Here is a 15,551-nt window from a genome sequence, read left to right as displayed (position 1 = left end):
GAGGCGGTGCGGACCGGGGAGGGCTCAGCCTTTCTCGTATGTACCGACTCACTGAGCGCTACCTGAGCTATACGCGACAGGTTCTCTGTGGACCCTCTCGTCGGGCTTTTATTAGAGAAATACGCGGAGCTGGAGTTTCTCGGAAAAACGGTGGTACTTGTCTGGATTCCCGGACACGTCGGCCTGGAGGGTAACGAACGCGCGGACGAGGCGGCGAAAGCCGGTACGTCCCACCCTCCAGATCGGACCATCGCGATCAGGCCCCCTGACGCTAAACACGCAGTAAAAAATATGATAAAAGAAAGATGGCAGCGTCAGGGCGGGGTCGGTCGGAGAGGCTCTTGCGATTCAAGAGCACGACCGTAGATGGCCCTCAGATAACCTGAGCAGGAGACGAGGGATCGTCCTCACCCGACTAAGGATTGGCCATACACGGTTGACACATGGGCACCTGCTTTTGTGCCAAAGCCCGCGCAGGTGCCCCTTATGCAAAGAAAGGTCGTTCGATGTGTCCCACATAATAGAGGCGTATCATGCCTTTGCGCCATACAGAGAGCGTGTAGGCATGCCGTCGGACTTAAGAAAGGTTCTCGAGCACTGCAGCAAGTTTCAGGGTATCCTGTTCCGCTTTTTAGGGGAAATTGTTTTTTTTTTTTATTGTATAGTAAGTCTTATGTGTTGTTTGTCTTTATGTTTTGTCTGAGTGCATGTATTTATTAACGTGAATGCCAGGGGTGAGGGTGAAATATAACATCATCATCGCCCCTCGAACGTTGAGAGCGTATGAGTGTGTGTTCTGGGTTGAAGGCGGAATATTTATAAAAGTACTCCACCGACCAAACGGAATGAGTGTACTGTATGGATGTATTTATGTGTATGAATGTATTTATTTGTATGAATGTAGTGTTTGAAAGTGTAAATAGAATATCGACTTAGTTTGGGGCTGAAGTGACCTAGATGTCGGAAGCCCCAGTAAAATAAAAAATAAAAAACCTTACCCTAACCATCCCTAATTAATATTATTTATCCAAGATTTTCAAAAAGAAAACTAAACGACATTTAAAAACTAGAAATATAATTTTTCCGATATCCAATGTTATATCGTTCAGTGTTAAGTAAAATATGATACTCTGTGAAAGTAAGGAACTATGTATTATCTAATCAGGCAATCGTTCTGCAAGCATCTACATTCAATTTGAGGCTGACATGAAATGGACTTCCTTCTTGATAAAATACAACCCTATTACATTAACATAAGGATTTTGAGGTGCAAAATAACATATTAGCACATTATTAAAATTATATTAACAAAAAAAGCTACGAGACACAAAATACAATTTTGAGAAAAACTAAGGCAACGATGGTCATTACAATTAATTGAGGTTTTCAGTTGAGATAAAAAAGTCAATGGCACGAGCGGGATTCGAACCCACGATCTTCGGCTTGATACGCCATTGACTTTTTTTAACTCACCTGAAAACCTTAATTAATTGTAAGATTTAATTGGTCAAGCGGACCACGAAATTCGTGAATTGATGATCACTACGTTCACTTTTTTGACTCTAAAAAATCTAAGATGGGCGGCGAAAGTTGGAAAACGAGAACATGTACATTTTGCTCTTAAAACAATGAAATCACTGGGAAACCGTTATAATGCTGCAATCAACCTCTCGTCCAAAAGAAAATCTTCAAATTTACAAAATTCACGTAAATTAAAGTAAGCTCAGCAAGTTGAAAATGTTTTGTTAGCAATCTGAGGTCGATTAAAAAAAGCATTAACAATTAAATCCATTACCAAGATGGTCAAGGTGAAAATTTGACAAAACAAAAGAAACAGATTCCAAGGACCTATAAATTAAGCTAAAATTCTAGGATGAGAGCCAAGAAAATAAAGCCGCACTCATCTCGTTAAAATAAGCGCCAGCAGGATTCATTATTTATACTTGACTTTTCTTCCGCGTCTGTTTTTATTTTTTGTTTTTACCAGGCTGAATTAGTGGCGAAAGAAAAACCTTTTTCCCTTGTTGTTTCTACCACCGTGAGTACCTTTTGATACTTTTAACTTGAGAAAACCTTAAAAAACAATTTGCACTCAATCGTGCCACATTGTTTTCCTGTACATCTGTTCGGTCTACGGTTGTTACTAGCAACATGTTAACATGCAAATTAGATCCAGTTAGAGATTACACTAGTTCTGAATATTGAAGTGTTTCGTTTCAAATCATGCATGTAACTATTGTCGTGTTTATAAACATGATATTTTAAAGTCATTTTGTCAGCCTAATCAATGGTTATGATTCTTACTTGCTATTACTAACTTATTTCAATATACGTAAATATTTTTATGATTTTGGTTCTGGCGTAGATGTAATTATACAAATTGTTTTAAAAAATTTTGATGCAAAGAGTGAGGCAAAAGAGAAACAGGTTAAGAGATACAGTTTCTGACTCACAGAACAAAGAGTGACACTCTTGGCCAGAAAGAGAGAGAGATAAATGAAAGATTGAAAATGTGAGAGGAAGACAAAAAAAAGACCGTCAGAGAGACAGAGAGAGATTGATGAAAAAGGAAGAGATAGTTAAATAGAGATAGTGAGAAAGAACGAGACCGAAAATGAGAGAGAAGGGGAGAGTGACATGCAGACAGAAAAGAAGATAATGAGGAAAAAGTATTACAGTTAAAAAGAGACAAAGAGACAGAGTGAAATAAAGATAGAGATAAAGTGAGAGAGGGATAAACAAACAGAGAAATGTAAAGAGAAATGAAAGAGGACAATTCTGAGAGTGTGAGAAAGGAAAGAAAGACACCAAACTTGTAGACAAAAAAGAAGAGAGAAACTTAGAGAGAGAGAGAGAGAGAGAGAGAGAGAGAGAGAGAGAGAGAGAGAGGAAGGCTCAGGCAGAAAGAAAGGAAGATAGGGATGAATAGAGAAGAAAGAATTAAAAAGAGGGACAGCCAGAAATAAACTTAGGATAGGGAGAGTGAGAAAAAAACAGAGAGGAAGAGTGAGAGACACAAAGCAACAAGAAAAATAAAGACAATTCCAAGACAATAAAGAAAACCCAGATTTTATAGACAGTGTATAGACAAATAAAAAACGTATAAACAAAAAAAAGAAATCAAGAGAAAGTGAGAGAGAGGTAGACATACACATACATACATACACACACACACACACCAGAGAGACAGAAATGAACTGTTGAATGTGTGCGAGTCAGAGAGACAGACAGAGTATAACAGCCAAATATATAGACAGGAAAACAGTAAAAGTCAAAGTAAAAGAGAGTAACAGAGAAAAACATTAGAGAGAAAATGTCAGGTAGAGACGTAGAAAGAAAGAAAAAGGTACAGAGGTACAGTGAGAGAGAGAGAGAGAGAGAGAGAGCGAGAGAGACTCTGACAGACAATAAGGAAGATAGAGATGAAAGAATGAAAAAAGAGACAGTCAGAAGAAAACATAAGGTAGATCGGAGTAGTGAAAGAAAAACAGAGAAGAAGAGCGAGAGACATAGAATAAATAAAAAAGAGAGCAAAATATATAACAAAATAAAGACAGTTACAAGTCAATAAAGATAACGAAAATTTTATACAGTATAGACAAGTGAATAAACAGATAAGAATGGTACAAACAGAAAAAGAGAAATTGAGAGAGAGACGAAGACATACATAAATACACACACACAACAAAAGCAGAGAGAGACAGACACTAACAGAAAGGTATTAAGAAATGAGACGTTGACTGTGTTGGAGTTAGGGAGGCAGGCAGAGTACGACATTCAAACATACAGACAGAAAAGCAGAAAAGGCCAGTGTGAAACAGAGAAAAACGTGGAGATAGTTAGAGAAAAATAGTCAGAAAGACAGGTAGAAATAAAGGTAAAGAGACAATGAGAGAGGGAGAGAGAGCCCATTAGACATCATAAAGGAAGTATGAAATTCCCGGATTTTATGTCAAATAAGTAAATTAACAAAACTACATCCAAATCAATGATCAAAACCAGAGAAAATCCGTTCAACTAAGCTGAAAGTTTTTTTTATACGATTGAACTAGAGTCGGGACTTCAGATTTTAGTTCAGTTAGAAACAATATGTTCAAACAAATTGGTTTTTCAGCTGATGGCCATTCAAAGCTGGCACAACTTCCCCCTCAAAAACGAAAAAATCACTGAATAGTTTAGCCCACGACAACAATTTATTACAGCAGAGAACAAGGATAAAACTTTCATTGTCAAGGGTATTTTTTTACAACTATATTTGTTCGATGCAACAAGTAAAATATATACTTTATTCGTATAAAATATAACATGGAAACATGAACTAAACAATAACCAGGGATGGATAGATGAGTGAGATGGGCACCAACTAGGGATTGTTAAGTAACGTGGTGGGTAACAGATTTTTGGAGATTCGTATGCTGGGATACTTTGGAATGAAACATTTTGTAGTGGGATTGAACTAAATGAGAAACAAAAAGAACATTTAAGTTGGTGTGGGAGGTGTGATTGGAATCACAGAACGGATAATGACTATTGTTCTGAGGATTTTACTTTGAAGGGATCTGATTCGATTAAGGTTGGAACACTTAACATTTCCGAGTTCAAACCATTTGTCCAAATAGAGACCTTCAGGGCAAAGACAAGTTTTCTTTTTTGTCATTGTGAGTTTATATCGTCTTTCGAACTGTAGTTGTTACATGATAAAACGTGTATATTAGTCTGTGCGGTTAAGCGGGTTCCATGTCAGTGGTCCAGGTAGAGTCCATGGTTTGGGGGAAACAGAATGTTGAAGTTAAGTGTGTTATGTATGTTGATTCAGTTTCGTTTCTCTTGATCCGGTCGGGACCAGGATTCGAGAATATACTAGTGATTTTGGAGATTATGGGAAGGAGGGTTTGCGGTATCATCGGCTAAGGTGAATGTGATAGTGTTGGGTTGTGTAGATAGATCGTAGGCATAAATTGAGTAAAGCAGAGGAGCGCACCTGCTAGCATAAGATAGGAGATAATGAAGTTTTCGGGATACTCGGAAGTAAAGGTTGTTTCTGATCGTATATTCTTTAGCTTTTACAATAGGCCAGAGTACAATACCCGGTCAAACTCTTGGGCTATAAACACAAAAATAGAAATTACGTATTATGCGATCTGCTTGTTAGGCAGTCGGTGGTAACTTCGAAAACCGCATTGGTGATGAGTGATAGTGTTAATAGTCATTTCCTTGGAAGAGGGTCAATAGAAAGTTTTGCAGCATTTTGCCAATAATTGACAATAAGCTGATTGAGTGCTCCTAGAGAGGGTAAAAGATCCCAAGTGCAACAACCTTATCTCGCCCAATATTGTACACACGGCCATAAAATGCAGAGTTGTTTCCACAGATTGAGAATTGCAAAGGGCACATAACCCCTCCTTCCCCTCAACCAAAGTGCAGAGTTCAAGTTAAGGGCCTCGCAACGGGTTTTTAGTAGCATCTTAACTTTGAAAGACTAAGGGACTTAAGGTTCTCTCTCTGTAGATTAAATAAAGTGTGGGGGTGAGACAAGTCGTTGAATAAGGAAAAGTTAAGCGAGGACTGCTCGGAGTAAGCAACCGTTCCGATGCCGTTCCTTGAATCTAGATAGCAGATCTAAAAAGAGAGCTGGCCAATCAGCAAAGTTTTCGTAGGTGGGACAGGTTACTTCAAATCTCTGAAAGAGCATTGGGCATACCAGGCGATCTTATTCCTGATGACTTCGATCGCAATTATTTTTGCCAATTTTATGTAAGGGGAATTCAAAATTTTGAAAATAAATGAAAAGTGAAGTTTTAAGGTGCATATATAAATCATGTAGGTTGGGGTAGGGTTAGGAAGAGCAAATAACTTACGAATAAAAAATCTTTGGAATTTCTCGACTTCTTCATATTGTTGGTAGCCCCATATCTGGCAGCCGTAACTGATGATTGTCCGACATACCGAGTTGAATACATTAAATTTCACGTGGATCAGAACCAGTTCCTGTTTCATCAATGGGGCCTAGGTTTTATAGAGAGCAAGCTTCGCATATGATATTTTCTTTTTCAGATGGTGTGACCAGTGTAGTTGGGGGGTGAGCGTGACTCCAAGGTATTTGTATTCGTTCACCACCTCAATTCTTTCCCCCTTAAAAAGCCAGCGGTTTGTCGCCTTTATTCTCCCCCCTCTTCTGAAAATCATGATTTTGGACTTTTTGAGATTAACTGTCAGGTTCCACTGGGTGCAATATGATTCGAATATTTTAATATTATTTTGTAGCCCATGCGCGGTATCTGCCAAAATGACAATATCGTCTGCATAAAGTAGTATTTTTATGCTAACGTTGCCTATTCGGACTCCACATTCGAGAGTCGAGGGGAGATCATCAAGAAAGAGAGCGAACAGAACTGGACTGAGTAGACAACCCTGCCTAACACCACATTTAACCTCAAAAAAATTGGATAAACCTTCACGCCCTCGGACCTCTGATGCTGTTTGTGTGAAAAGGGATTTTAGGATATTCAAAATTTTGGAAGAGAAGCCATAGTTACTAATTTTGAACAAAAGTCCTCTACGATCTACACTATCAAATGCGGCTTTTAAGTCCACGAAAAAACAAAAAAAATTTTTGTTTAGGATTGGCCAGTTTGATATTAATGATATTTAACAGGACAAGTAGATTATCAGTTGTAGAGTAACCTTTAGGGAAACCCATTTGACATTTACTCAGTACTTCACTTGAGTACTTCAGGAGCAGGTTTTGAAGGGACAGAGGTAATGGTACGCCATTTTTTCAGAATGGTAAAGGTCTTGGATGTCTGGGTAAGGATGAATACTGCAGAGAGTTGTTGGGCTAGGATTTGGGCTTTGTCCTCTTCGGATAAGATCCATCTGTTGGGGGATGAGATGTTTTTTTATATTTAAAGATTTTCCGTGTAACAATCCGTAGTGAGTTGTCATCAGTAGTCATGTATAAGTTGTGATAGTTGTGCAGTACGTTAGATATCTACCAAATGAATTGTCTTTTGTCAGAGAAATATTCTGTGCGGTGCCATCAAACTCTTGCTCGACCCTTGCAGTATATCAGTTGCCTTAATTCGAATGTTAAATTATATGATAGAGTTACAGCATTTCTTTGGCTAATATTGAGTCCTAGATTCTCTGTTATATGAGGAGTTGGTCAAGTGTTCTACGTTTTTGTGAAGGTCAATGGTTGAATGAAGTGTTTTTAATTATGTGTGGTGATTAGTGACCGTTAGTCGATAATTATTCAGAAATCGTGAGATGCGGTCTCGTGTGATGTAGATTTCAGAAAAACATATTCGATAAAAAAAACCACATCTCACGATTTCTGAATAGTTTTTATATTCCAAAGCAGTTTGTTTATTTTGCTTATAAATTTACGACTTCATGTTATATTTATTCAGATTTACAACTGACGTATACATATATATATATATATATATATATATATATCCAGCCATTTTCTTACAGAAGACAATGCGTAATAGAAATGATGAATGATGGAGTGAGTGTGGTGTGGTGTTCAATCCTTTTTAAAAAAATAGTTCCTACTCACAGTAAGTTGTTTTGCAATGATCCGGATTTCGAGCCTTTTAGCTCATCATCAGGTTGAAGGACTTCTACANTTAAAAAAATCAGCTGATAATTGGAACGTCGCGTTGGCGGAGGTATCAGCGGGTTCACTTTGGCAATTCATGTCGAGAGACGTGGTTGTGGAAGTCTTCAATCTGATGATGCGCTAAAGGGCTCGAAATTCGGATCGTTACAAAACAACTTACTGTGAGTAGGAACTATCTTTTTAAAAAGGACAATGCGTAATAGAATAAAGCTGCCTGAATATTCCGTCATATCGGAAGTCCTTTCCTCATAAATTATACTGTATATTGCTTATTTACAGATATGTAAATGGGTGAATCTACATATTGAATGTAGTATGTTACAGAGGTTAGTTAGGCTTTCATCTTGTATTTTGCATGGAAGTAGCATCTTTAAATAGAATTATTATCGTGACTTACAGTGAAGTTTCTCGTCCAAATTTCCTCGGGACGTGACGGAAAGCGCTCGAATAAACTCTTCAAACTCGATCGAGCCGTCCTGAAACAAAATTGATTCCAGTTAACAATCGATGAACTGAAGAAAACGTTCTTACTCGTCGAAATTGACCTTCGACAAGGTCAATTTGCATGCGATAAGCGATCGCTGAAAGTCCCCTACTTCCGAAGTTTATAATTGTATTAAAATCCTATCTCACAAGAGCGCACGGGCATAATTATTTTCCGAGGGCCCCGCCCAACAAATGATTCAACTCTTTTATAGTATAAACTGTTGAAAATTTTCAAACCTTACATACAATGGAAAATTAATACTTTTATAATACGGTTTTTATCAAATATTGGAGAAAATGCTATCTCGATTTATTCCGAACGATCTTGTTACTTAAAAATCGCTGTATTTCCGAACTCTTTTAAAAAATATCCTCTTATATTAATCGGAAAACTATAAAAGGCCTTCTTCCCCATAGAAATCCTCACCTGCCTTCAACACTGAACCTTGTCTTATTTTATTTAATTTCCTAAATGCATTTATCTCTGGTCCTTTGACCGAACATCATCTGATCGTACTATCGGTTTTTATCTCAACCAAATTTCATCATACTGACTTCAAAGCTAATTAGATAAACGTACCAGCTAAGGCCATGCTTGGGTTTGAGGAATTTTCACCCTGAAGCTGCCGTATCAAACTTTTATCAAGGATTTTGTAGCTTGTTTGTAAAAAGTCATGGAGGGAAGAACAAGGAATTAGTTTTATTGTGTGTGTGTGTGTATATATGTATGTATACAGGGTGACTTGCTACTCGTGCTACAAACTTCACCAGTAGATTCTTGACCCTAAAATGAACAAAAAAGTTCATATTGACCATGGTCCGATTCTCAACCATTTCAGAGNTTCTCGACGTTTAGGTTGCCTTGGAGGCTAACTTGAGGAGATTCCTGATTATTTATTTATTGTTATTTTATGTCATATTACTTCTTACATTTACGCTTTAGTTATTTTATTCTTATTACATTGTACAACAAAAATCATCAGATGTTTCAGAAAAGACGTAAATTAATTAAATTTATGTTTTCTAATTGTGGCTACCAACAACGGACACAAAACAATAGATACAATAAATAATTAAAACGTTCAATATTGCGCAGATTTTTTGATTTTTTTCACGAAGGTATTTCAACAACGGGGTTGGATGAACACTCGGGTTTTTGAAAAAAGCCCATTCGTATGTCGGGTTCGAATACAAGGCTGTTGGATTCGAATCCCGGATCTTTTATTATAGTGATAAGTGCCGTCACTGCGGCCACCGTCGCCCTAATTACTACTAAGTTCGAGTAAACACTTCCATTTCCCTTACAAATGGGAACTTGGGACACAATAGCCAAACTCTCATGCCCAAGGATGTCTTTATATCGGGTATCATGCCTATTCGCTCCCTATAAGGGACCAAGGCCTAGCACAATAAATATTGTTACTGCAAGAAAAAGTCGTAGTTTCTCTGCCTTATTTTAAGGAAAAAAAATAGTCTTCCTCGTTCCGTTCGTTCATAAGAGACTTAAAAGGGTAAAATAGTCCAGACCGGCAGTAGTGCGGGTTTGCGTTGTTTGCCCCTATCTCCGTATGTGTCATTAGATTAACCGAAATCATATCAACCCTCACAGGGTGCCGGTGTTTTTGAAAAAAAAAATTTGTAAGTATGTCGGGTTTGAATGCAGGGTCGCTGGATTTGAACCCGGGACCTTTACCTTACAGCAATGAACGTCATAACAGTTACGGCCACTGACGCTCCCACATATTTCATTTAAAAGTTTGATAAACCAGTTAGCCTTATTTTTAGGATATTTTGATGTGATTTTCTACGTTCGATTTTTTACAATATATTTTTTTAACAGCCTTGATAGAACATATAATTCTCAAAAAACATGTTTAGTCAAAAATTACAGATTTTTTAAATTTCTTTTTAATTAATTAAGGGTTTTAGTCGAGATAAAAAGTCAATGGCACGAGCGGGATTCGAACCCACGATCTTCGGCTAGATACGCCGCTGCTCTACCACTTGAGCTATCGTGACCTCGATCCGCTCGGACATTAACTTCCCATCTCGACCCCATCTTTTGAATTTTCCCTAGCCTACACCTATTTGATTCTCGGCGACAAATGAAATGGCTACGGAGAGCTTTAGTGAAGATAAGCTTCATTTAAACTTTAAATTCAAAAGGTGGGGTTGAGATAGGAAGTTAGTGTCCGAGTGGATCTAGGTCACGATAGCTCAAGTGGTAGAGCAGCGGAGTACTTTTTTATCTCAACTAAAAACCTTAATTAATTGAAATATAAGTTAAAATGTTGCCTTGCTGCTATGAAATGTTAGTTGTTGGAAAAATACAAAATTAGGAGGAAATTAATCATCAGGGCGTTGATGTAGGAACACTTTGCTGAAGAAGGGTAGAATTCTGGTCAGATAAGCGTAAGCCTTGTCTCGCCTATTGTGCACAGACAAAGTTTAGACATTTTATCAGCTATTTAACGTAACAATGCGACCGCTGTTTACGCTGAATTTGCTCTAAGGTAAGCAAAGTTGGTGATATTTTTGAGTAAGTACTGCACAACAAGGTAATATAGGCGGGGCTAATTTTTTTTTTTGATTGGGGCTTCCGACATCTACGTCATTTCAGACCCCAACTAAGTTTATATTCTATATTCTATACCATTTCAAACACTACATTCATACAAAGAAATACATTCATACACTTAAATACACCATACAGTACACTCATTCCGTTTGGTCAGGGAGTACTTGATATTCCTCCACCGACCTATACTCAAACTAATCTAGATTGGGGTCGATGGAGTACTTTTATAAATATTTCGCCATCGACCCCGAACACACGCTCTTACGCTCTCAACGTTCGAGGGGCGATGATGAGTTATATTTTACCCTCACCATTCACGCTAATAAATTCACGCACTCAAACAAAACATACAGACACAATACATAAGACATATTATAAACTAATGTTTTATGAAGTGATGTTGAGAAGGTACCATTGACTTTTTTATCTCAACTAAAAACCTTTAATTAATTAAAAGATATTAATTGTTCAAGCGGACCACGAAACTAGTGAATTTAATAAGTTTAAATGAAGCATACCTTCAGTAAAGCTTTCATTTGTCGCCGAGAATCAAATAGATTATTGAAAAATGGCAAAAAGGAGGGAAAATTCAAATGAGATAGAAATGAAAATGAATGAGATGGGAAGTTAGTGTCCGAGTGGGTCGAGGTCACGATACCTCAAGTGGTAGAGCAGCGGCGTATCAAGCCGAAGATCGTGGGTTCGAATCCCGCTCGTGCCACTGACTATTTTATCTCGACTAAAAACCTTTATTAATTATAAATATCGTGTATTCGGATTGGATTCTCGACAAATGAAATGGCCACGAAGAGCTTTAGTGAAGTATACTTCATTTAAAACATTAAATTTACCAATTTCGTGGTCCGCTTGACCAATTAATATATTACAATTAATTAAGGTTTTTAGTCGAGATAAAAAAGTCAATGGCACGAGCGGGATTCGATTGAAAAATGGCAAAAAGGAAAGAAAATTCAAAAGGTGCGGTTGAGATGGAAAGTTGGTGTCCGAGTGGATCGCGGTCACGATAGCTCAAGTGGTAGAGCAGTGGCGTATCAAGCCGAAGATCGTGGGTTCGAATCCAGCTCGTCCCATTGACTTTTTTATCTCGACTAAAAACCTTAATTAATTGTAATATATTAATATTAATTAAGTCCAGTGGACCACGAAATTAGTGAATTTATTTATAATATTTTTTTTAAATATAAAAGTTTTGTAAACTGAAAAACGTTTCGGATTAAAAATCAGAATATTTACATAAAGTAACAATTTGGAGTCCTATAAGAGGTTTTTTTTAGTTATGTGTATTCCGTACATACAGGTTGTCTTTTTAGATGGCCCAGCTGAATTTCTCTTCGATCAATGAAGTTATAAAAAAATAAGTGTTTTAGTGTGTGTTATTTTTTAGTGTAGTTTCAAAATACTTAGGATTTAGAAGAAAAAAAAATAAGAAAGCTTTTTTATGAGTGTGATTAAAATTGTTTTATAAGAAATAATTAATAATTGACTTTGAATAGGCCATACTCCCTCTGTGTCTAATTTGAGTATAATTTTGGGACAATTCTTATTTTAATCATTATAACATTAAGTTATAATGATAAGTTATAAGCCGATAGGCGTCACACGGGATGAAATTTGTGGATTGAACTATAAACCTATTTTTCAGTTCGAGGGCAAAGGTTTTGATCCTCGTTTACATTCCGTGTTCAATTTGCGTTGCCAATTATAGCCCAGTTTTTCTTCTTTTTTTGATTGAAGTGTTGGTTTACTAACACTCTCTCGTTAAGCTAACCCCCGATTTCAGCGGGAAAACGTTAGTATTTTTGCGGTGAAAGTCATTAGGAAACGGTTTTTCACGGCTCCGAGTTGAAATTCCCTTGGAAATCCAGTTCAACTTTCTCGACTTAAGTCAATTAGGTAGAAATTAATTCTAAACAATAATACCCAGATTATTTAGTATAACTGGTTGGATGTGATTTTTTTTTGTTTAAGAGTTAAAAAATTCCGGTTATATTTATTCGAGTTTGCATTGTGCTATATTTTTAAAAGAATACTTTTTTCTCGAAACTTTATCAATAAATCCGTAAACCTCTTCGATAAACACGTATCACGATGACATGTTTTATACTCGGTTAAATCCATAAATTTGAAATAATCAGCAGTTGTCTCTGTTGAAACTTCATTCAAGCCCAGAGGTAAAATACAAATGTCAAAACAAACGAAGTACATTATTTGAATAATCGATTCAAGTGTTTTATGTAGTTTTGTGTACATCCAAACTTAAGAAACTTGTTGTTTTAGTACGAATAATGTAATATGTTTAAGAAAAAAAACGATTATTTGCGATGGCCATTTTTGTGCTACCGTTTTTTATGTTTAAAGGAACAATTCAATATTACGACCAAATTCATGTAGACCACTAAATGAGAAAATACCTTTAGAAAATTATGAATTATACGACATGCTAGTTTTTATTGTTTACCAATAAATTCCTCAAAATTTCTTATTAAAGTGCTCACACCATTTACGAGCGAGAAGGAAAAGTCTTCAATATGGAACGTCTCGAGGGACGTAATTGAATTCAACCTACATGTCTGTTCCGCTCCACCTGAAATTTCTCGGGGGAACATTGATAATCAAAATCCCCGAGACCTTTAAACAACGCTATTGATATGACTGCAAACGTCAGTTTGAATTCAATTTCTAACAACAGACAAATTTGTACCTGACGTGAAATGTGGTCTTACAATGCCTTCGTTTTCTTGACGTGTGATGATTATATCCTTATAAATTCTATAAAAGCTTATTTAAAAAATATGTACATTTAATACAAGAATTGACTATAAGGAGACTTAGTAAAAGAAGGAAGAGATAAAGGTAAAATATATTCCCATCCTGGTGGCTGAAGAGATCATCAGGCTGGGGATATCATGGGCTGCTGACTGGGGGAGACTGGCGGACAGGGTGGTAGTGGGTTTGTCCTTTTTCGTTTTTGCAACCCGAGAGTAAGACGGGAACACACTTACCCGATGCTACGCCATGCGACGCTACCCGATGCTACCCGACACCTGGCCACGTTTGGTGGGGTGTGCACATCTATCCGACGCAAGCACACGTCGCGTACAGTCCACAGCGTTTATCACAATAATCACTATCACAATCGCAACGCATCTTTTGTTCTTAATGCACTATTTTGAGCAAAACCTTGTAATAAATTGTTAGTTAAATTTTATGAGCACAACCATCTAATAAATTGTTTGTTAAACTTAATTGTTTTAAATAAAGTTACTCCTAACCATCATAATTAAACAATGTTTATAAAAACTTATGCATTTTTGATCTCGTTTAATTTGGTTTACATTAAAATAACATGTTGTAATTAATATAACGACAAAATTACATGTACTTAGTTTGAAATAAACTACAAAAAATATGAGTGACCTGTTCTGATGCTACCCGACATTACAAAATGGTGTGATTTTACGAGCAAAACTATGAAATAAATTGTTAATTAAATTTTATGAGCAAAACCGTGTAATAAATTGTTCCAATTTTAGTATATGTAGCGCCGAAGCGAGTACAATAAATTGCTAGTTAAATTCATTACATCAAAAAATCGTGTTTTGATTAATTTTCTAACAAACCATTAAAATTAATTTTTTAAATAAAAACTAATTATTCTTAATCACAGTTAATTTGGTTTATATTAAAATAAGTATGTTGTAATTAATATAACGACAATAACACATGTAGTTTGAATAAAAATATGAGTGTCCGGTTCTTTTGTTTTCGACTGTACTCGATGTGACCCGACGAAAATCTGGACAGTGGGGATCGCAGAGCGTCGGTAATTTGTGGACAGGGGTAATGCAACCTTATGGAAAATCGGAGTTTGGATTTGTGTCGGGTAGCATCGTGTAACGTCGCATGGCGTAGCATCGGGTGTGTTTCTGGTTTTGCTCTCTCTTTTCAACTCCAGTCAATTATTAGTTGACTGAAGGATTGTTTTATGATGAGCAACATAGAGAGAGAGGCTTCCCGTCGATACCGTATATATAGGATGCTAGATCATGTAGTTAGATTGGTTGGGGACCAAAATCCAAATAAGAGAATAACAGACCTACATTGGGCCCTAAAACTGAGGGGAGAATCGCTGAACCTACGGCATAGGCCGTATGATCACAGTTTATCTCAACTAAAAAACCTTAATTAATTGTAATATATTAATTGGTCAAGCGGACCACGAAATTAGTGAATATAAGGCGAAGCGTTGATGATAATGACGAGAAGGATTTTGAGCTAGGGCTGCAATGCTAAAATTTGATTTATGTTAGATTGCTTGGGAACCTAAAAATTAGTCCAATCCAGATGAATCTTCCTTCAACTCACTTAAATCTCCTGATTCTTATGATTTTTACATTCTTTAAACTTGATGGAGTATCTGGGTAATTTCTTAAAATCACGCAAATGAAACTCTTTTAGACATGGTAATTGGCTAGATTTAGCTTTATTGGTATGGTGTATTATGATGATGATGAAAATGTATAGTAGGAGTCGGGATATTTTATAGTTTATATTATAGTAGCCCGAAAGAAGAAATTGTCGATTCTGTTTGAATTCGGCAGATCCAATTCAACATTACTTATACAAATGTGTGGTGATTAGTGATCGTTAGTCGATGATTATTCGGAAATCGTGAGATGCGGTCTGGTGTGACGGTTTCAAAATACATTTTTTTGTCGTGCCAACGTTTCGATCTTTATTGAGATCATCATCAGGGCTCAAAGTGTTTGTTTTCTGCGTAATTTTTGTGTGTCGTGTTGAGAGTGCCAGTGAGATATTGCTGAAGATGATCTCAATAAA

The 15,551-nt window shown here is 36.7% G+C and overlaps 1 protein-coding gene across 1 annotated transcript in view; it reads right to left on the bottom strand.

Moving 5' to 3' along the window:
* Window positions 1-15,551, bottom strand: part of LOC106666861 (frequenin-1-like) — a 61,021-nt gene that overhangs the window by 11,500 nt on the left and 33,970 nt on the right. Inside the window, exon 4 of the mRNA XM_024229433.1 lies at window positions 8,025-8,103. Within this exon, the coding sequence (XP_024085201.1) occupies window positions 8,025-8,103 (79 nt within the window). The remainder of the gene's footprint in view (window positions 1-8,024; window positions 8,104-15,551) is intronic.

This window comes from Cimex lectularius, unplaced genomic scaffold (genome assembly GCF_000648675.2).
Source record: "Cimex lectularius strain Harlan isolate CLEC.00 unplaced genomic scaffold, Clec_2.1 scaffold233, whole genome shotgun sequence".
Lineage (NCBI taxonomy): Eukaryota > Metazoa > Arthropoda > Insecta > Hemiptera > Cimicidae > Cimex > Cimex lectularius.
Note: the sequence above shows the minus strand (reverse complement) of the source record. Positions and strands in the feature narration are given on the sequence as shown.